At 47.5% G+C, this 22,869-nt stretch overlaps 1 protein-coding gene across 1 annotated transcript; it reads right to left on the bottom strand.

Annotated features, from left to right (window-relative positions):
- Nucleotides 1-5,527: 5,527 nt before the first annotated feature.
- On the bottom strand, nucleotides 5,528-22,563 carry LOC132085739 (TOG array regulator of axonemal microtubules protein 2-like). The gene is made up of 15 exons (XM_059491166.1): nucleotides 22,409-22,563; nucleotides 20,611-20,716; nucleotides 19,644-19,879; nucleotides 17,983-18,135; nucleotides 16,690-16,807; nucleotides 15,623-15,726; nucleotides 13,586-13,790; nucleotides 12,203-12,412; nucleotides 12,064-12,088; nucleotides 11,029-11,115; nucleotides 9,491-9,578; nucleotides 8,646-8,843; nucleotides 8,420-8,495; nucleotides 5,970-6,023; nucleotides 5,528-5,575 (listed from the first exon to the last, which is right to left on the bottom strand). Exons 1-15 carry the CDS (start codon nucleotides 22,561-22,563, stop codon nucleotides 5,528-5,530), a joined length of 1,863 nt encoding a protein of 620 aa, XP_059347149.1.
- Nucleotides 22,564-22,869: the final 306 nt, after the last annotated feature.

Raw genomic sequence — 22,869 nt, 5'->3', positions numbered from 1 at the left:
TTGAAAGAGATACAAGAAGAAGAGTCATCAGGACTCAGCAAGTTTGTCAGCAAGCTTGGGAAAGTAAGAAAAAAGTAAATAATGGGTGGGTGTCCTGGGTTGACTAAATGATGCTTTTATCCCCAATTGTCTCATTCTGTTTATGCTGAATAATAAGTTTTACACCTTTAAGACTTGTTCCAGAGAGTGAAGGGGGGGAGAGAAGAAGTGGCAGGTTTTTTTCAGACACTGTACTCACTCCTCCACATTCCTGCTCTGGACTGTGTTGTCTGTGGATGGACAGACAGCGAGACAGAGCTCTCTTTTGCTTTTAGTTAGTTAGCTAGCTGAGGCAAAGGAGACAAAGAAGTTCCCTGGACTGTGGGTTTTTTCCCTTTTCTTTGGAGCTGTTCAAACCTGCTCTGGACTGAACACCAGAAGAGCACCGGCAGCTACACGTATGGCCACTGAGCCAGGCCTGGCCTGCGACACTTCCAGCACCAGAGGGACTGATCAGAGACTGAGTGAGCTGAGCTGCAACCCAGGGAGGGGACTTTCTCAGTTTGTCATCTCTTTTGGAGCGGGAAGGGGTTTTATTGTTTAATATTGTTTAGGTTTTATTGTTTAATGAACAGGTTTTTTCCACCTTTCTCCAAGGAGGTATTTTCTCCAGGACCGATTAGGGGAAGGGGCTGATTTAATCTGCTTTCCTACTGGAGCCCCTTTGGGATTCTCTTCCAAATTTGAACCAGGACAAATATATCTATTGGTGCCCAATGCGTGGCTCAAGAAGGTGGAGAAAAGCTCTATTGATTGTATGTTGGTTGTGCTCACTCTCTAGTGAGTTAAAGCAGTCAGTAGCAATGTTGCTTGAATTCCTAATGTCTCTTGGGGTGGAGGCCTTCACGTGGTTCTGGTCTCTAGAGCTTTTTGAGGTTTCAATACCTTTCTGGTCACTAGGATTGTTGTCCATAACCCGTAATTTTTATGGTAGTGCGGCACGAATTGGAATAGCTGTTGTGCTGGCCTTGGTGATAATGATTTATAGAGCATTTACAAAGATACTGGAGTCAGTTTATGATATTTATGGTTTACGGTTTCTTCGTCCTACCCTGCATCCCAGTTCCAGTAGTATGTTTTGGGAATTTATTAGTAATTGCACCCAGTTTGTTAGAGGAGGAGCAGGGAATGAGGCTTTCCAGCCTTTCCTTTCCTTCTTCTCCTTTGAATCTGTTATGTCACTTTTTGAGAATGTTCAGTTTCCCCTGAATGTTAAAGAGACCATCTTTCTGGTATTTAATCTGGTATTTAATCAAACTTCCTCTATATGGTCTGCAGCTTCTCTAGAATGAGGGCTGAGATATCCAGAGGAGTTGGTGAGACCATTGACCCAGAAGCAGATGCAGGCATGAAAAATCCTAAGTGGTGTGGAGAATAGGAAAATACAGGCTAAACCCTGAAGGAATTTTCTCATCCTGTAGACTGGGATTTTCCACGGGAACAAATTTAGAACCCAGCTGAGGTGGGGAAATACCTAAAAACAAAGTGCCATGATCATTCTAAAGAGAAAAGGCTCATTGCAATAAGCTGGGCCCTGGCCTATGCTTATCCCACTCTGTTAGATACTGTCGGGCAGCAGACAGAGGCAGGGGGGCAGGGAGATAAATCAGCAGCTATCCCAGTCAGGCTACAGCTAACAGCCCAGGCTCAAAGCCAGCAGCTAAACCAGATAGTGAGCCTAAGCCAGCAGCTAAACCAGACAATAAGCCTCAACCAATGGCTGTTGCTACCAGCACTAGAAGTGGGAAATGCACGGACAAGACCGATCGACCAGTGGAGGCACGGACAAGACCGATCGACCAGTGGAGGATGATGATGATGATGATGATGATGATGATGATGATGATGATGATGATGATGATGATGCAGCAGGAGAAGGACCCTCAATGCCTCCTGACATAAAATCAGGAGTCAAACCAGCAGGTGCAAGATCAGAAGCCAATATTGAGTCCTTTTCTCTGAAGGACCTTTGTGGCCTACAGAAGGATTACACCCAATGACCTGATGAATCCATAATTAGTTGGTTAGTCCATCTCTGGGATGCTGCAGGTGAGGCTACAATTCTGGACAGCACTGAAGCCAGGCATTTGGGATCCCTGTCACAGGATCATGTCATTGACCAAGGAATGATGAGGGGGACTACTCCACACAGCCTCTGGGCACGGGTCTTGGAAAATGTAGCACAAAGATACCTGTGTGCAGATGATCTCTATATGCAACAAACCCAGTGGAAGACCATAAAGCAAGGGATCCAACACGTGAGAGAAATGGCAGTGGCAGAGATTATCTTCTCAGATGATGTAACAACTAGGAACCCAGACTTGATACCATGCAGGTCTGTGATGTGGCGGAAACTTGTACGACTTGTGCCACACGAATATGCTTCTGCCTTAGCCATCATGAAGTGGGATGAGAGGGATGAGACTGTGCTGGATATGGCAAAGAAGCTCCGAGCATATGCAGATGCTGTGCATGGCCCAACACATGCCAGAATCGCAGCAGTAGAAACATGTCTGCAGAAATTAGAGGACAAGATAGAGGAGAATCATAAGAAGTTCAGAGAGGAGATTAAAGAAGACCTTCTCCAAATCTCAGCAGTACAGATCAGAGGTTCTGGTAGCCAACACAGATGTTAACCAGATGGCAAGAGAAGGTACACCCCACGAGCTGAGCTGTGGTTCTACCTGTGTGATTGTGGAGAAAACATGAGGAGATGGGATGGAAAATCTACTGCTGCTCTGGCACAAGGGGTGCATGAACTGAAGGAAGCCACCAGAAGGAAAGCAGCTCCAGTTGCCCACAGCCGAACTGCCAGGTATGATGATGATGATGATGACATGTCCAATCCCCTTGAAGGAACATCCAAGACATATGCCCAGGGAAAGAAAGATAAGCAGGCTTAGAGGGGCCCCGCCTCTAGCCAGGTAGAGGCTAGGGAAAACTGTGTTTTCTGGTCTGTGTGGATTCGTTGGCCTGGCACATCGGAACCACAAGAGTATAAAGCTTTGGTAGATACTGGTGTGCAATGCACATTAATCCCATCGAGACATGTGGAGACAGAGTCTGTTTCTATTGCTGGTGTGACAGGGGGATCCCAGGATTTCACTGTGGTGGAAGCTGATGTGAGCTTACTGGGAATGAGTGGAAGAAACATCCTATTGTGACTGGCCCAGAGGCCCCATGTATTTTGGGCATAGACTTCCTCCAAAGTAGGTATTTCAAAGACCCAAAAGGACTCAAGTGGGCATTTGGGATAGCAGCTGTAGTGACAGAGGGCATCCAGCTAATGAACACCTTGCCTGGACTGTCTGAGAATCCATCTGCAGTAGGAGTCCTGATGGGAGAAGAGTAATAGGTGCCAATTGCCACTTCCATAGTGCATCGACGACAATACAAGAACCACTCGAGATGCTGTGATGCCCATCCATAAGATGATCCAAGAGCTGGAGAGCCAAGGGGTGGTCAGCAAGACTCACTCACCCTTCAACAGTCCCACTTGGCCTGTGCACAAGTCTGACAGAGAATGGAGATTGACTGTGGACTCTCGTGGCTTGAATGAAGTGACTCCACCGCTGAGCGCTGCTGGCTGCTGTGCTGGACATGCTGGAACTCCAGTACGAGCTGGAGTCCAAGGCAGCAAAGTGGTACTCCACTGCTGACATTGCTAACGCGTTTGTCTCCATTCCTCTGGCAGCAGAATGCAGGCCTCAGTTTGCTTTCACCTGGAGGGGCGTGCAGTGCACCTGGAACCAACTGCCCCAGGGGTGGAAGCACAGCCCCACCATCTGCAATTGGACTGATCCAGGCTGCACTGGAAAAGGGTGAGGCTCCAGAACACCTGCAGTACATGGATGACATCATTGTGTGGGGGAACACAGCAATGGAAGTATTTGAGAAAGGAGAGAGGATCATCAGGATTCTGCTAGAAGCCAGCTTTGCCATCAAGAAGAGAAAAGTCAAGGGATCTGCTCAAGAAATCCAGTTCCTGGGAGTGAAGTGCCAAGACAGACGGAGTCAGATTCCCACTGAGGTCATCAACAAGATCACAGCTACGTCCCCACCAACTAGCAATAAGGAAACGTAAGCTTTCCTGGGTGCCATAGGTTTTTGGAGGATGCACATTCCCGAATACAGTCAGATCATGAGCCCTCTCTACCTGGTTACCTGCAAGAAGAATGAGTTCCACTGGGGCCCTGAACAACAACAAGCCTTTGCCCAGATCAAGCAGGAGATCACTCATGCAGTAGCCCTTGGCCCGGTCAGGACAGGACCAGAGGTAAAGAATATGCTCTACTCTGCAGCAGGGAACCATGGCTTGTCCTGGAGCCTTTGGCAGAAGGTGCCTGGGGAGACTCAAGGCCGACCACTGGGATTTTGGAGTTGAAGATACAGAGGGTCCAAAGCCAACTACACTCCCACAGAGAAGGAAATCTTGGCTGCCTATGAAGGAGTCCAGGCTGCCTCAGAGGTGATTGGCACGGAAGCACAACTCCTCCTTGCACCCCGACTACCAGTGTTGGGGTGGATGTTCAAAGGCAAGGTTCCTTCCACCCATCACGCCATTGACGCTACATGGAGTAAATGGATTGCTCTTATCACACAGCGTGCCTGTATAGGTAAACTGAATCACCCTGGGATTTTGGAGATAATTACAAACTGGCCAGAAGGTGAGAACTTTGGTCTGAATGATGAAGAGGAACAAGAACCAGTGACACGTGCGTAGAAGGCTCCTCCCTATAACCAACTGCCCCTAGAAGAAACACGCTACGCTCTTTTCACTGACGGTTCCTGTCGCATTGTAGGGATGAACCAGAAGTGGAAAGCAGCCATACGGAGCCCTATTACCGCGCCTGAGTGGGTCGCAGCTGGTGAGAGAGAGACGGTGAATCTTGTATCTTGATCAGAAGGCTGATTTATTAAGATATTATATATAATACATTATGACTATACTAAATAGAATATAGAGAGAGGTTTGCAGAGCAGCTAGGCTAGGCTAAGAATAGATAGAAAGAATCTATAACAAAGTTGTGGCCAAGGACTCAGTCCCCTAGCTTGCACTGGTGATTGGCCCTTAATTATAAACATAGGAAATGAGCCAATCAAGGTGTCCCTGTTGCATTCCCCAGCAGCTGATAATAATTGTTTACCTTGTCTTCTAAAGCCTCTGGCCTCCAGAAGACGCAGAAATCCGAAAGAAAGGATTTCTGTGGAGACATGTCTGCGACAGAGCCCCACACAACAGGTTGGACAAGCTACTGAAGGAGAAGGTGGATCAAGTCAACTTGCAGATCTCAAAGCTGTTCAGCTGGCCCTGGACATTACTGAGGCACAGAAATGGCCAAAGCTCTGTCTTTATACTGTTTCATGAGTGGTAGCCAATGCTCTTTGGGGTTGGCTGGAAAGGTGGAAAAAGGCCAACTGGCAGCGTGGGGGAAAACCAATCTGGGCTGCTCATGAGTGGAAAGACATTGCCACTCAGTTAGAGAAGCTACCTGTGAAAGTCCACCATGTGGATGCTCATGTCCCCAAGAGTTGGCTAATGAGGAACACCGAAACAACGAGCAGGTAGATCAGGCAGCAAAAATGGAGGTGTCAAAGATAGACTTAGATTGGCAACATAAGGGGGAGTTGTTCCTAGGTTGATGGGCCCATGATGCCTCAGCCATCAGGCCAGAGATGCCACCTAAAAGTGGGCACAAGACCGAGGGGTGGATTTAACCATGGACAGTATTTCTCAGGTCATCCATGACTGTGAGATGTGTGCGGCCATCAAGTAGGGCAAGTGAGTAAAGCCCCTGTGGTATGGTGGGCAGTGGTCCAAGTATGGGGAAACCTGGCAGATTGACTACATCACACTGCCCTAGACACGCCAAGGCAAGCGCTATGTGCTGACCATGGTGGAAGCCACCACTGGATGGGTGGAGACCTACCCTGTGCCTCACGCCACTGCCCAGAACACCACCCTGGGCCTGGAAAAGCAAATCCTGTGGAGACATGGCACCCCTGAGAGAACTGAGTCAGACAATGAGACCCATTTCAAGAATGCCCTTATCAACACCTGGGCCAGGGAACATGGTATTGAATGGATATATCATATTCCTTATCAGGCACCAGCTGCCGGGGAATTTGAATGGTGCAATGGACTACTTAAAACAACCCTGAAGGCACTCGGCAGGGGGGAACTTTTAGAAATTGGGAAATGAACCTAACAAAAGCCACCTGGTTGGTCAACACCAGAGGGTCCATAAATAGAGCTGGTCCTGCCCAGTCTGAACCCCTGCACACAGTGGGTGGAGATAAAGTCCCTGTTGTACACGTGAAAGGTATTTTAGGAAAAACTGTTTGGATTACTCCCACTTCAGGCAAAGACAAAACCATGCATGGAATTGTTTTTGCTCAAGGACCTGTTTACACTTGGTGGGTAATGCAGAAAGATGGAGAAAGCCATTGTGTACCACAGGGAAACTTAGTCTTAAGTGAGAACTGTGTGTAAGGTTTCATTGTGATGCAGATGGAAATAGAATAAGGGGTGGATAATGTTCCAGATTGCAAGGCAAGATGCATTCTATTACCATCTGTATGGCAGCTGCCTTTTGTCAAGTGGGCAGTTTGCCTTATCTCTCTTTCTGAGCGCTCACTCCCACTCCTCCCCCGAGAGGAGACATCTGCTGATAACAGGCTATTAAATGTCACTGCATGACTGATAAGAATTATAACATCCCATTGTGAGATGTTCTGCCCAGAGGGAGGAGCCAAGCATTGCTACCCAGATATAATCCAGAGGTTTTTGAGACACCAGTGCGGCTTTCTCCACTGGATTCCCCAGAGGAACAGCAGCTCTCTCTTCTTCTACTGGATCTTCAGAGGAAGAATACATCCTTCTCTACGGATCCCCCTTGCTCCAACAGAACCACACCTGACACTTCAGGAGGGCTGCAGCCACATTTTCAATTGGATTGCCACCAATACCCCACAGGGTGTCAGGTTGGGTTCTGACTCTGTCAGTGTTGTTCTAGTGTAATGCATTGTTTATTTTATCCTTTTTTTTTTCCTTACCTATTAAAGAACTGTTATTTCCTGCTCCCATATTTTTGCCTGAGAGCCCCTAATTTAAAATTTATAGCAATTTGGAGGGGTGGGAGGGTTTACATTCTCCATTTCTGGGGAGGCTCCTGCTTTCCTTAGCAGCCCCCTGTCTTTCCAAACCAAGACAAAAACCTTTGACTATACAGGACCTTTTGGATCCACTGTCCCCCAAACAGGTCAACAGGTGACCCCGTTGTAATGCCAAGTAACAAAGAGCAGCACAAATGACACAAAAAAAACATGGCCAAAGAGGAAGAGGAGAGGCCCAATGAGGAAAGGATGTGGTGAGACACTGGCACATCAAGTGAGCTCTACTCCCATAATCACTAGGCTAGCAGGTCCTGGTCTCACATTCTTCTCTTGGTTTATTTAAATATTATTTATTTATTTATTTATTTATTTATTTATTTGTTTGTTTGTTTGTTTATTTATTTTTCATCTTAAAATATATATACAATTAGAAATATGTCATCAAATTTTAAAGATACAATCAAAACACATTAATTCATAACTACATCTAAAGATCAGAACATATGTACAGCTGTAATTATGAAGCCTAATGCATCAATCCTATTCTTCACACACTCTTCATACAGGTGGCAGCTTCTTCCTGAGCATTAATTCATAACTACATCTAAAGATCAGAACATATGTACAGCTGTAATTATGAAGCCTAATGCATCAATCCTATTCTTCACACACTCTTCATACAGGTGGCAGCTTCTTCCTGAGCTTAGAGGACAGAGAGCTCTTCTGGACGGGAGGCGAGGACTTTGTGGGTGAGGGAACATCAGAAGTGTCCAGAGAAAACTTCTGGGTAAGACTGTAACCAGTCAGATCTGCAAAGTGGAGACACAAAGTGTAACAGAGGCCACCATGCAAACCTAAAGCATCTGAAGCTCCATATTTCACAGGACACATTTCCTGGAAATGTCTAAACAGCTGCACAGGGAAACATGCTCCTGCTGGCAGACACTTGAGGCAGGCCGGGGCATAACCCTGAGCCCCTCGCCCAGGGCTAGCACAGGCACAGCCTGGCCTCTGGGGTGCCCTGGGACAGCAGGGAGCCCAGAGCCCTGTGCTCTCCAGGAATGGCTCAGCTGCACATGCAACCTCCTGTTCCTCTGCCTGCCCCACAGCTCAGCAGCCCCACAGCTCCAGGGGCACTGGCAGCAGCACAGCTCATTGCAGAGGCACATGCAGGGCACAGCTGTTCCCTGGCAATGTGCACAGCCTCTCTGGGCTGCCACAAGACCCTTCCTCCCAGCAGAGATTCGCCCAGCTCCCCCCTCACCTCTGTGTGAGGCTGAGCCATGATTGCCTTCACCTTGTCCTCCATCTGGAGTTGCTTCAGGCCTGCCATGCCATGACTAGGAAGGGCAATGGAGAGAGTGGGAGCAGATGCACACCCTTCCTTAGAATTTAGTCATTTTTGGAACAGCTCAAAAGGAAAATCCAGACATGTCCAACTCAGTGCTTCCTCAGCTTTATGGTGAACATCTCGCCTTCACCAGCCCAACATTTTGGAGAGGTTTTCCCGTAGATGTGGAGGCTTGCTGGCAGCACATTTCTTCAGCTGGGTGCCCATCACCTTGTAGAGGGCAGAGGCGAGCTTGGTGGCCACGGTGCGGACGTTGGCACTCCGCACAGGCAGCGCCTTGTTCCCCAGGAAGGCCCAGAGCACGGGCAGGGCGTCGCGCTGGACAACTTCAGGGCTCCTGGCATGAACCCACTGCACAAGCACTGCCGGGACAGAGACACAGCTCCTTACCCACCAGCCTCACTCCAAACAAGGATCTACCTCTGCTTCTGCTTCTTGCCAGCCTCTCTGGCCAAGATCAGCAAAATAGCACCCAGAGCCCCTTGATCCAGAAAAGGGCAAAGCAGCTGATCAACCTGGGAACAGAACCACCAACCCCTCAGGACTAATTGCTCCAACCAGAGCCTTGTCCCTGTGGCCGACTTCCTACCTTTACTAAATTATTTCACAATCTCTTTCTGCATGAACAATGAATGAAATGTCCAATTGCCTTTTATTTCCATTAAGAAGTTGTCTAAACCCACACTTGAATATTTGGAAATGCACCGTAGAGAGGAAATGGAGAGATTTCTAATAAAAGGGATGATTCCATTTTTGTAACTTTGATGTCAAGTGCCAAATGTCTAATCTGGCTCTTCTCTTTGCTCAGTGGCACACAGCAAAGGGCAGGATTAGAACACACCTCAAAACTCCAGCCCACCAGAGATGGCTGCTGCCTGACAGTTGGATGAGAAACATCAGTGACCAGCTGGTGTCTTTGGCAGAATGCTTTTGGGGCTTCCAACAAAGAGCTGTTTCAAACCTCAGGGTGTCTTACAGAATTACCCAGACCCCATTGCTGTGGCATTTGAGCATCTCCACATTTTAATGCCATTTTTCCTCTCAATGTTAATGGCATTTTCTCTTATGTCCACTGAAATAGGGGCATAGAGAAAGAAAAATGCTACACAGGGGACTGAAATGTAACCAAAACACGAGTGTTTTCTCAAACTGTCTCTGGAATCTCTCTGCCCATTTTTTGAACTGACCTGTATCAAACACAGACAAAAAGTTACTACCAAAAGGCTTCTTGCATGGCAGATTTGGCTGAGAGATATGAAAACCTGAAATGCTCTGGAGACCATTCTTATTTTCTGATCAGACAATATGTTGTCTAGCAGCCATTTAATATTCTGTGGTGGAAGAGACTTCATTTTCTCTATGCTGTTAATCCACCAGCAGTCATCAACATTGAAAAAGCTCCTGCAAGTACCCAAAACCAATTCTGCTAAGCAGGAAATGGTTATGGTACCCATTTTAAAATGGGAATTCATTTGAGTTTAAATGCAATTAAAGACATCGGTGACTACTGAATGTGAGGAACAGCTGTCTGTTCCTATTAAATCTCAGAGAGAACATCTGCTCTTTCTAAAGTAGTCCTAATTTATGGTTAATTCCTTTAATTGAAAAAGAGATCAAAAGAACTGTTAAACTAAATTCCCTATTGCAGGAGATCTACTTTATTCAAATGCTCTTTAAAGGGCCTTTGACATTCCCAATCTCTGAACATGCCCTTTTGAGATTCCTAATGAAGACACAAAGTGTATTACACCTTGCATTCAAAGACGTTGGCATAGTTAGAAGTGTATTTAGCCCCAGTTAAAGCAAGGCTATCAATCATCTTTTCTACTATATATAGAGATTATAATTTTTCCATTCCTTGGCTCTTGCTGGCATACCAAGCTCCTCTGAGGAATCAATTATCAGCTGCATTTGTAGCATTTTGGACAGTGCTGACAGGCAGACACTTTTTGCACACCCTGAAAGGCTCAGTCCAATGCCACTGTGACAGCACAGGCAGGGAGCTTCAGACCTCTGCTTCTGTCCCTGTGCCCCCAGAGGCTGCCTTGCACTAAACCTATGCCTCTGATACCTCTGTTGAGTTCTGGCCTAAGCTGTGACCCCCAGGCTCTGCACGGTTGACCCTCAAAACTTTCCAAGAGAAAAACAAGAATTCTGTGAGGACAAAACAAACTGATGCCCTGAGACAGCATTTGCCACCATTTCCCCTCAAGGTCACAGATGTCCCTGAGCTTCCCAGAGAGGAGCCAGCTGGGGTATTTTAGCCCCTGCCTTTGCTGGAGGTGGTTCTGAGATGCCCCAGTGAGATCTTAGCCCCAGGCCGAGCGCTGCCCCCATCTCAGATGCTGCCCAGCTCTGCAGCAGCCAGGGAAAACCTGCCAAACCCACCTGCCTTGGCTATAGGGCAGCAGGGACAAGCTCAGCACCTCCTGATTTGGAGAAGCTGCTCTGCTGTCTGCTCACAGGCATTCCCTGTAAATACTCCCTGGGAAGAGCTCTTGGCTCAGAAGAGGAGGGCATACCTGTGATACACTCGGTGACATCCAGCAGAGCTTGGCCACTCAGGTGATTCCATTGGTAGCTGAACTCTTTCAGCAGTGACACTTTATCTACAAGGAAAACACACATTTCTGCTCACTTTTCTCAGGTCATAGGAGAAAGGACAGTGGGGAGGGAAAGGGCAGGGCCAATTCCATTTTATAAAATCATGTACATTTCTGCTGATTTTTGAATAGTTTTCTTCTTTCCTTCCAGCCTACTTGGCAGAATTTTAAATTCCAAAAGCAAAGCTCTCCTTTCACATTTGTAAATCCAAACATTTCTGCTTTAGCAGGAGCTGTGTTAAAATATTTCACATCAGGGACCTCAAGAGTTCAGTCACATGGAAGCAGTGAAAAGGTTCTGCCTTCCAGAGCACAAAGGAAGAGCCCCATACTTGGGACACAGAAAGGCACTGAGTCAGGCAGTTCCTGAGCTCACAGAGCAGCTGGGGAGGAAAAGTGGAAACTCCTCTTGAAGACCTGCCTCTTCAACACTCCTTTTTTCAGGCATATTTCCCCAGTGCAGCATTCTCAGAGCTGACATAAATCTGTGTGGCAAAGGAATTTAGAGCAGCCCTTGCCTATGTAGTTAATTGCTGTAGCCATTTTGCCCCATGCAAAACAACATGTGGAACAAGGCATCATTGACAGCTGGGTTTATACCTGTTTATTCTAAAGAAATGAACTTGGTGAATCATAAGTTCCACTTTGAAAATAGAAGACAAAGAGAAAAGTGGAAAATAGGCAGCTAATGCCTCTAATGTAGAGCCTTGCAGGTGGCTGCCCTGCAGAAGCTCTGATGGGTGAGTGTCCCTTCATGCCAACAGCAAAGCTGTTCATTTGGGAAGTCAGACGGGGCCCAAGCAAACTCCAAACCCCCTTTGCCTCTGAACTGTAGCAGAGCTGCAGCCCAGGACTTGCTCTTCAGACAAGCAGCACAGAGCCAAGGGCTCCTGAGACTGTTGGGAAATGCTGATCCCATTCCAGCCTGTTGGGAATGGTGCATAAGGGCTGCACCTGCACAGCTACTGGTCTGTGTCAGCTGGAGGGTTCCACAGACAAAAGCAGCTTTCAAAGCACTCAGCGCTCTCTTGTGCAGGAGAGACAGAGAAGAAGTTGAGGAGAGTCCCTGCCAGGGCTCAGCCTTACCCAAATGAGCAATGGATTCTTCCAGTGCTTTCACAGCTGCCCCACGAACCCTGGGATCCTTTGAATTCAGGTTCTTTGTTATTCCTTCCACTAAACCAATGATCACCGGGTTCAAGGCATCTTTCAGGGCTCCTGTGATTTCAGCCAGCACGTCCAGCGCCCTCTGCTTCACTTTCTTGTGGCTGTCAGATATTCTCAGGACAAAATAATCAAAAATCTGTGAAGAGAACAAGCAATGTGAAAGCTGGATTCAAATGTCCTTGTTTGAAGAGTGGATGTAGCAGTCAGCAATGTCAAAGATGAAAGTGATCCTTTCTGTCAGGTCAGCCCTTGCTTGCACAATTTCACTGTTTTCCTGTGGGCCACTCACTGGAATGGTGGCACAACCTCATGCTGGTTGAAAGATTTTCTTCTGTTTTCTGGAGGTTTGGCTGGGGACAGAATAGTTCCTATGGTATTTCTCTCCATCTATAAATCATTCAATCAATTCCATTTATTAATGCTAAAGAGTACCTTTGCTTTGAATGCAAGCAGATGTTTACAATGCCTGGTTTTCTATACAGTTGCCTCAAGTGCTGAGGGCAGTTATGATTTTGCCAAAATTATGGCTGGAGGAGATCTAAGTTTTCTTTTGTTTGTCTCAGAGCCAGTGTCTGGAGAAGTGCAGGGCTCTGATCAACTCTTCCAGGATCCAGAGCATTTCTCTAAGTAACAGGTGGACTTCTGAAATGCAATGTGCTGTTCAGTGCTCATTAGAGCAGGTTCAGTCCCTTGACAGCCACATTACCAGGCGTCTTTCCCTGGAAAAAGGGAAAAAGCAGCTACTGGGAAGAGAAGGCAGAGATGAGTCCTTAGCTGGTTTCCTCCTTTTCCAAAGAGAAAAAAAGACCCCCAAGAAGGGTGAGCACTGTCTTTACTAAGAGGAATAGAAACAAGGATGGAAATGAGTAGCAGAGCTGTGGCTGTGTAAGACAATATGGAGTATATAGGAGTGTTGTTTTTGAAAAAACAACTGGGTCTAAACCAACCCAGCCTGATACTTCTCTTCCCTATGCAAACCCATTTTTGTCTAGAGAATAATTGCCATGCTTTCAGGGGCTGGATTCCCTTCACTTAACCCAACTGGCAGTAGGAGAGAGCAGCAGTTACACCAGCAGAAAATTCTGCCATCATCTGATGAACAGCAGCAATAGGCACCTGCCAGACATAAAACAGCTGGACTGAAATAACTTGTCCTGAAGTCTAGACCTGAATTACATTTGTCTGGGTAAGAGGGATCAGCGTGTCCCAAACAGCCAGGACAGAGTGCCAAGACACACTGAATTAACTTTGCTGCTACAGGCTTAGGAAAGGAGCTAAAGGAAAGGAGCAGTGAAGATACCCTACATACTTGGGCAATGTTAGTGGAGATGAGCTGGGGGCTGGTTTTGCACAGGTCTCGGAGGAGTTCCACTCCTTCCATCCTTTTCTGAAACCCCTTGGCTTCCAGGAGATTGTAAAGCTTCTGGAGCAGCTCCGTTTCTTCCACAGCTGGAGGTGACGTGACCTGGGCTTTTGCATGGTGTAGGAGGTGTCCCTCAGAGGGAGATTTCACCCTGGAAAATAAAACTAAATGAGGACCTGGTGGTGATAATTATCGTAGCATGGCATCCCCATAGTGGAAATAATTAGCATTGATTCCAGAAGGCTGATCAATCACTTTATTTTACTGTACTATACTGTACTGTACTATACCATACCATACCATACCATACCATACCATACCATACCATACCATACCATACCATACCATACCATACCATACTATACTATTCTATACTGAAACTCATCGCCCTTACAGACAGTCTGATACATACAGACCAGATTGGTCAATTGAATCCAAAACACCATCATCAGTGGCCAGTTAAGAAATCACCTTTTGGTAAACAAGTCTCCATGACACATTCCACATGTTCACAACAGCAGGTGCAGCAAGTGAAGATAAGAATTATTTCTCACTCTTTTCTCTGATCTTCTCACAGCCTTCCCCAGGACAATGCCTGGCAAAGTTGTGCCTGCTGCTGTCTATGGAGAGAGCTGCAGCCACAGACAATACCTTCAGTTAATTGTGAGCAAAACATCTTGAGCAGCTTTCCTAATTATGTGATTTCAAGCTGGAAAGTCATGAGGGTCTGAAGAACAACGTGGACCTCATGGCAATCATTACTGGAGACAAACTGCAAGTGACATTCTCACCAGTGCTCACTTAGGAAAACCAAGGATGAGATGCATCTGGTCTATCTTCAGATGGCTGTCAAGGCTCACAGGTCACATTGCTTTGTGGAGAAAGAAAGACACTACTGCCAAGTTTAAATGCCTCCTCATATGGGACGTATGTGTCTTAGAATAAGGAAACTCATCACTCTGGAGAAGTGTCTCTGCAACTAGGCATGACAATCTGAAAAAGTAGCTCAGATGCACCTGAACAGATGAACAGGGCCATATTTGAAGGATTCAAAAAATCAGTAAGAGAGATAAAAACAGAAGTCAGACATCCCAGAACTACACTCACATTTCATTTGTTTCCATAGAGACTAGATGCACAGCTTAACAACCCCACTGGGAACAACTCCCCTGATCAACCTGTCTCTTCCATGTGCACGGGAAGATGCTAGCTGTGCTACTGAGGCATGTGGTCACTTTCCTGCCACAGCTGAGGAGGACAGAGCTAAATAAATCCCCTCTGCTATCAGAGGAGAACAGATACAAGCTGCTCTGCAGCTACCATGAAGAGACAGCAAGGAGCAATTCCTGTCTTAAATGCTGGTTGCAGCACAGGGGGAAATAAACCAAACATGCTGTCCATCAAGCAAATTACATGAAGGACAGGAATATCAAGACAAAAAGTCCACATTCAGACACCTGTTGACTGAAGTTGTTCAGGAATTGCCTTGCTCCTTGCTACTCAAACTTGGTACTGTGTGAGGGTAAGAAAACCATGATTCACCCAGGCCAAAGCACATGGATGAGAACTGCATCTTTGTGGAATAGCATCTTGCTTCCAGACTGAGATTTCTCATCACAACACCCATCTGAAAAAGACTCCACTCAGATGAAAAAAAAGCCCTGGTTGAATTTACTTGTCCCAAGTCAGGCAGCAGAGACTTGACCCTCTCACAACCTCCACAACACTGCCCTTGCCACTGCACTGGATCGTCTGAGCTGCAACCAATGGGTGTCTGTTTGTCTCTCCATTTTTGTGGAAAGCCCTCCAGAGAAGTTGTGGTCAGCACAATGCAGAAGCAGACATTTTTTATCCTAGAGCATTTGTAGGGAAAGGAAACAATCTGTGGCATTGGTCATCTCTGCCAGAAAGATTTTCCTGAGCAAGAAGAGACATGTAAAGCTTGTCACGTGCTTTGTCACATCTGACAAAAGTGCTCAGTACCGTTTGCTGGAAGACAATGTGGCCTGGGGCTCCTTTGAGCCATCGTTCCTCTCCTTCACCGGCTCCTTGACAGATGGGCCTTCAGCCTTCTGGTTTTCCATGCCCTACAAAGACATAGAGAAACCCCATCAATCTTTAGAATATAAACCAGGAAATTCCCTGTTGAAAACACAAGTTAGAACCAGGATCACTGCTACCAAGGCTTAGGGAAACATTTCCTAACTTACAGATGGAAACAGACCAGAGATTCAGTGATGCCAACTCTTTGTTTTCAATAGCCCAAGGCAGGTTATGGATGCTACCAGTCTGAGCAGCAATCTAAAATCCCAAATTCCGCAGTCTTGAGCATAAGTGGGAGGACTGCAAACTGGCAGGCAACGAGTGTTCGTGAAGGAAGCAGCAGAAATCACTGGACTCTCTGGGGCTTTGCCCTCTGTGTTGGAAGTCAATTTGGTTCAACACTCACTCTCCCTGTGCCTGTACAAAGGCAGGCTCCCTTCTGTAATGTCGATTAAAAAAATAAAATCCTCCCCATCAAACAAACAAAGGATTTTCCAGTGGATGCTGCTGAATTCACCAAGCTTCTTCCAGCTCCACAGGGCTGGACAGCAGGGCAGTATTCACAAAAGACAGACCGTGATTGTAGGAACTAGGATTGACTTGGACATCTTTTGTAAATTTGGGAATTTTCTTGGCACTACTACTTCCAGTGTCCTTTGCAAAGAGTCTGTTATCTTCAGAAGCACTATTCTCACTTAATTTCTTTACAGGACGCAGAGTAGGGAGAGCATGGTGGGGGCCTATGCTTAAATGTAAACCCATTTTCTCCTCTTTCCCTTTCCTCTTTGTGACCAATATTGAAAATATTCAAAACCCCACCTTTTCCCTAATAATATCAGTTCCTTTGTGGTCTGCAGATGAACAGGCTGAGGATTAACAGCTCATTCCCAGGAGCAAAATGATTCAGCAGAAGAGGAATGAGCTAAAGACAGATTGGGTATGTTTGATCTCATATTAGCAGTGGCAATACTTGCACAAAGGAGACATTTCTCCTGCCAAGCACTTACTTTCTTCTTAATTCTTTTCAGAATATCTTCCAGGTCACGGGGGGAAAGAGATTGTTCCAAAAGCATTTTAAATTGTTGATGACTGAGCAACATCTTCACCATCTCCTGTCCATAATGCCTAAGGAAGGAAGGAAGAAAGGCAGGAAGGAAACAAAACAAAAGTCAACAAACACAGGAAGAATGTTAACAGAAGAGGCTGATACCTTAAACACATCAGGTGCAATCCCTGCATGAGAAGGCATTACCTACTCAGCAAAGAGGGAGATTTACCTCACTTGACACTGCACAGTGCTGTCAGCTGAACACAAGAGGCAAGAGGAGAATGTGAGGCAACAGAAAAATATCATTTCACTCTGAAACTGAGGGTGTGCTTCTGTGGCATCAAAGGATCCCAGGGACAAAGCAAAACACATCTGCTTTGTCTTCAGAGCCTATTAGCTATGTCTTGCTGCAATTGCACAATAATTTGCCTTTCTTTAACTGGCAGGGAAGCCAGGAGAAAACACCTCATGCATCCTCTTGATTACTCTATACTATGTGTATGCACAGGGACAGCTAGTTGCTCTGATGTTCTTGGCAGCTATTAATGGCAATTTTGTCATCAAGGAAGGGGATTTTGGTGGTTTGGGTTGATTTTGCCACTAGGAAACCACAGTTTTCTTCAAGAAGAAATGTGGAGCTCACTGAGCCACAGATAACATCATTCTAGAAATCTACAGAACAGATTTAGAAAGACTGAATATGTTGGCTAAAGACCCCTGACATATTTCTAGGATAGTCTGAAGTTGATGAGAACTGGATGTTTGGGATCTTTCAGTGATGAACGTTAGCCAACACTTTGGCTTTGTGTTGTGCACCTAAGGCAAATCAAAACTGTTGGACTGGCTGATCTGAGCTCTTTTGATCTCAGTAAAGAATCCTTCAAGCCACAGCAAAAAGTTGGCAATGCTCCTTTTTGCTGGCCAACCTCAGATTACCCAGTACAGCCATTTGCCCAGGCAACCCAGACCAAGCAGTGGTCACAGTGCCAAGGCTGACAGAGCTCAAGAAGAGTGTGGACAATGCTCTCAAGCACATGGAGTGACTATTGGGGTCACTGCACATGGCCAGGAGATGGACTCAATGACTCTGATGGGTCCCTTCCAACTCAGCATATTCCATGATTCTATGACCCTTATTCACACTGTGAGGTAACTTCATATTCCCTTTAGTTTCCACCCTTGTGTGGTTTCACCTTTATAGCCAGACACAAAACGGTTTTCCTGTTTTGGGAGGTGAAATGAAGATCATTACCTTGTGTCCTTGTGGCAGTCCTGAGCAAGCTTCCCTGCCACGTGTGGCAGCCTCTCAGCCCTGGGTGTGCCTGCGAGCTGGGTGACTCCAATTCTCTCCACCAGGGACAGGAGGAGTTGGGCCGCACGCTCGCGCACCGGGGCGTGGCGGTTGCTGGGGAGGAGAGAGCAAACCCTGGGCACAGGGACAAGGAGCAGCAGCAGCGCCGGCCTTGGCCAGAGCCTGCTCCCTGCCCTTGCTGGGGGAAGGAGCCTGGGCTCTCCCTGCACCTTCAGATACCTGCAGAAGGTTCTGTCCTCAGCTAAACACAAATTTAGCACTGTACAGAAGGCCTGCCTGCACGGAAGAGGGAGGAATTCTGTCTCCCTGCACTGTCTGATACTCAATTTCCTTCACAGTATTTACTCTGAGAAAGATTAAAGAAATAGATGACATATGAATAATTTAGAAATTAGAGACAATTGATGCTGACCCATCAGAGAGCACCCAGAACACAGAGCTGCAGCAGGATTGAGGCTCTTTCCACCCATTTATCCCCAAATCTGCAGACCTTTGGAAAACAACAAATGCAGGGAAAACATATTGTGGGCCATGAAGTTGCAGAATATCCAGCAATGCAGCTTGTTTCTTCTGTGGGGCTTGGCAATGGATCCATCTGAACGTTTTACCCTATTGCAAAGCTGAGGAAAGGGTGCCAGGTAGTTTAGCCAGGCTGTCCTGTTCTAGATAGTGTCTCTTGGGAACTATCAGGCCCAGCACCAACATTTAAGGCAACATTTGCTCCAACTGTCCCATGGCAGTCAGCCTGTGAAGGTGCCTGTAAAGTGATTCATCATCTCAAGGCTAAGATGAAACATCAGTTTGAATAGAAAGTAGAGCTCTAAGGCCAGGACAGTCATACATGAGTCCTTTGGCAGGAGCTGCACCTGCAGTGCAGGCTGTGCCACACCCAGCAGATTGTCCCCCATATGCTCCACGCCCCAGCAAGGACCCTCCTCATTTCTCAAGTTAATGGCATCATGATGACACATGGTTTTCCCAGGGCCTCTGTGAAATACCAAACACTGCTCACAGCTGCAATTGTAATTGTCCCTCTCCCCACAAAAGCACAAGGCTCTATCCTTGGCCTTTGCAGGCACTTTCCCTTCCCCACTGATCACCACATCTAGGAAACTCTGACAGACTGGGAGAACTCCAGGAAGCAGCAGGAAGCTGAGTCAGAGGAGCTTTAGTTTGGATATCAGGAAAAAGGGTTTTTCACCCAGAGGGTGGTTGGGCACTGGAACAGGCTCCCCAGGGCAGTGGTCACAGCACCAAGCCTGACAGGGTCGAAGGAGCATCTGGACAACAATCTCAGGAACTTGGTGTGACCCTTGGGCTGTTCTAGGCAAGGCTAGGAGCTGGACTCGATGGTCCTGATGGTCCCCTTCCAACTCCCCATATTCTACACTTCTGTGATTCTGAGAACTAATGGGCTGCAGGAGGGCAGAAATAGGTGACAAGAGGAAAGAAGTGAGGTTGGTTGGAGAATCAAGTCACTGAGTTCACAGAAGATGCAGGATACAGGACCCTTCCATCCCAGCATTCCCATTCTCTGTCTCACCCCTTCTCCCTCTCACACACACAAAAGTGAAGAATATCACTAAAAGTAAAGAACCTACTTGACTCCCGTGTCCATGAGAGCAGTCATTGCTCGTGCAGGAGTCACATTCTCCACCATGATCCCCAGGGTCTGACTGGCTGCTTTCTGAACAAATTCTGGGGAGTTGGACACCATCTGGAGAAGGATCCGAGCAACCTCATCCACCTCAGAGTCCATGTCCTTCTTCAAGGTCACAAAGAGCTCTCCCAGAGTGACAATGGCAGAGTAGGACACCTTGGACCGGAGGTTGGTCACCTGGGGAAGCCATGAGGGGAAACATAGGAATCACCTTGAAAAGAAAACCAGTTGCCTTCAACAGAAGTCCCAGGAAATGACAACACATCCCACTGTGTCCAGAGGAACATACAAGTACAAGAAGAGCAGGAGAGCACAAGCACAGAAAGGCACTTAATCTGGCACCAATTTCTGGCCTCAGACCTGCTTACTGCAGGCCTAAAATAAAAATTTCATTGGGTGCTTAACCCTTCTAAAATGTCCACACCTTTGATTTTAGGCCCCTTTACTAGAAAATTAAATCAAGGGCTGCTTTCAAATCATAAAGGCAAAAGTCATAAAGATAAAAGAGTCAGGTTCTCCTGTTCAAAAAAGCAACACCAGCAGTTGAAGCACTCAGCCAGGAAACAGAAAACATAGGCTGAGGTCTACAGAATAATTTACAGTGTTGAATTACAACTTGGGCAGAGACTGGGACTCTGGCAAATAACACCACTAGTGTCTCAGTTTCTGCATTTGTACATTGGATTATAAAGGCACCACACTCAAAGATTAGTGTCAGATCCCCGACCTGCCAGTAAATACAGCTGCATGTACCCACAGATCCTACAGATAGCTGATAGACATTAGAAATATCAGGTCTAAAACCAGAAATGAAGGCAGACCATGAGCACACATGGAGATGAACAAGCACATACCTACTCTACACACCATGTATGAAGTATGGGGGCAATTCAGAACAATGTTCTCACCTCACTGGTAACTGCCAAGCAAACCTCACGAAGTCGACAAAGCAGGACCTCTGAATGGGACCCAGCCAGGTGTTGGATGGTGAAGAGTCCCTTCTCCTTCAGCTCCCTGAAAGGCAGAAGACTGATTTTTCTCTCCACCAAGGCAGCACCCTCTGAAATGACCAGGCTGGCAGCTCTGTTGAACAATGGGAGGTGCTTTTCAAGGAGTGCTTAATGAAATCGGGGAATGTGTTGCCCCAGGATGTTTTGGCTGTCAAAAGCATACACAAATCCAAGAGGCAAAGAGAGGGGTTTCAGAGTGGCCATTTAAGAGGACAGCCTTTCTGAAATCTCTGGCACATGAGGCCCCTCTGTCACTGCTTCCTAGAAGTTGTGAGACCAGGCCATGCTGCTGTTTGTTGTCACCTCCCTGTACCTGTCCCTGAGACACAGTGCCACCAGGCTGTTATTGGGGCATTTTCCTTCTTTGTCAGCCCCAGCAGGCATTCAGCAGGGAGAGTCTGCACTGCCACTCTGGAGCTGAGTTTCCACTCTATGACCTCGGCCTCTATGTCACCCCCTCCACTCCACATCACACATTCCCCAATAAAGCAGCAGGATGTCCTAGGAGATTCCACTCCTGGGAAACAGCTGTTGAAACTCTGGCTTTTCCCAAAAACCCCTACCTAAAACAACCCCCACAACAGCAACAGGATATTTAAAAGGTGCAAACAACTCTTTCTCTGAGCACTTGCTTTGTGCAGGCCCTCAGCAAGAGGAAGGTCTGTGAGGCATCAGGGCTGCAGCCCAGGGCTGGTGACCGATCCCACGGGCACCCTGAGTGTCATCCGGACCCCCCACACCTGCAGAAGCTCTCTGCACCTCACAAGACACCAAAGAGAAATGGGGAAGAGAAAGCAGAAGAGAAAGGGCAAAGCAAAGGTGACTGCACAAGGAGATGCATCGTGGCAGATTTTTCATGCTTATCCCAGTGGGAATGGATTCCTTGCCCCTGTGTGAATGAAGCATCCAGCAGAGAGTGACCAAAAAGCTGTCAAAAAGAAAACCAGTATCAGCTAACATTTGTAGGGTAATCACCTCTGGGCCTCCTTCTGCCTGTGTATAATTTGGGACACATGGTGAGTATTGACAAAACATCTCAGGTCCATATGAAGCAGTGAGTAGGAAGAAGTTGAATTCCAAGAGTGCAAGATACCTAGAGGATTTTCTTTCTTCTTCCTTCTCTTCTGCCATGAGCCCTTCAGGAGTAATGGCAGGCTGAGGGACTTGAAAGCACAACTCAGTCCATTTCTCAGAAAAAGGAGCTCCCTGGAGCTGCTTCTGGGACTGCCATGCAGGAGGTCATGGGGAGACCCTGTCACCTGCCATTGCTGTCAGCAGTGGGAGCAGAGAGGATCTTACTCAGTCCCACTGGGCCAGTGGCCCAAGGCACCCAAATCTCTACACTCAAAACTTCTGCCATCCTGCTTCTGCCTGATTTGCCTTCTGCCTGATTTGCCTTCAGCCAGCAAATCATCTCCTTCCAGAGCTTTCTCTCTTCCCTCAAGGTTTCCTTTGCAGCTCCATGGAGCAGCAGGCAAAGCAAGGAAACAGCACAGAGCTGCTGCAGCTGCAGCACTGCTGCAGAGCAAGGCCAAGAAAAGGCTGCTCTCCAATCTTCATCCTCTCTCTACTCTGGAGTGGTTTCACCAGTGCCCTTTGGCCCTCTGGGCTCTCGGGGCTCCGAGGCACAAGCAAGACACGCTTCTGACTGACCTTAACACTGAGAGGGACGCAGAGGGAATGGGGCCTTTCTTACCAGTCATCGCTGCCCAGCAAGGAGAGTGCCTCCTGCAAGGACTGCTGCGGGTCTGCAGAGGCTCTGTCCTTCCGCCCATGCCCACGGAGCAGCTCCTCTCGGCGCTTGGCACCAGGGGCCCTCTGCAAGGTCACTGTGAGGAGAGGGTCGGCCATGGGCGCTGCAGCCCCGGGCAAGGCCCCGCCATAGAGCGGCCTCCGCCGCATCTCCCAGCCAGGGCTCCGTGTGCTACAAACTGGCACTGGCTCAGAGGCTTCCGTGCTCTCTGGCCCCTGGGGCTCCTTGCTTGCTCCCAGCCTCCCCCAGCTGGGCCCAGCTCCAGGCTGAAGCTGACAATTGCCCCTGCAGCGCCAGCTCCCCAGTGCCACAGGTGCCACAGCCAGCGGCAGCTCCTGGGCCGCAGAGCTCCCGCTCCCTGCGAGGCAGCGCTGAGCAGCAGCACTGGCTACCCACGAGGGAAC

This window comes from Ammospiza nelsoni, chromosome 32 (genome assembly GCF_027579445.1).
Source record: "Ammospiza nelsoni isolate bAmmNel1 chromosome 32, bAmmNel1.pri, whole genome shotgun sequence".
Lineage (NCBI taxonomy): Eukaryota > Metazoa > Chordata > Aves > Passeriformes > Passerellidae > Ammospiza > Ammospiza nelsoni.
The sequence above is the reverse complement of the archived record's forward strand: the minus strand, read 5'-3'. Positions and strand labels throughout refer to the sequence as shown.

What these genes read in the sequence shown, in the direction of transcription:
- LOC132085739 (XM_059491166.1), bottom strand. Translation starts at nt 22,563, where the DNA reads ATGGCCGACCCTCTCCTCACAGTGACCTTGCAGAGGGCCCCTGGTGCC. An exon ending in ACATTGTCTTCCAGCAAACG is followed by an intron (nt 13,791 to 15,622) that starts GTACTGAGCACT and finishes TTTATTTTCCAG; the next exon opens with GGTGAAATCTCCCTCTGAGG. An exon ending in CGGGAAAACCTCTCCAAAAT is followed by an intron (nt 8,496 to 8,645) that starts GTTGGGCTGGTG and finishes TGCCCTTCCTAG; the next exon opens with TCATGGCATGGCAGGCCTGA.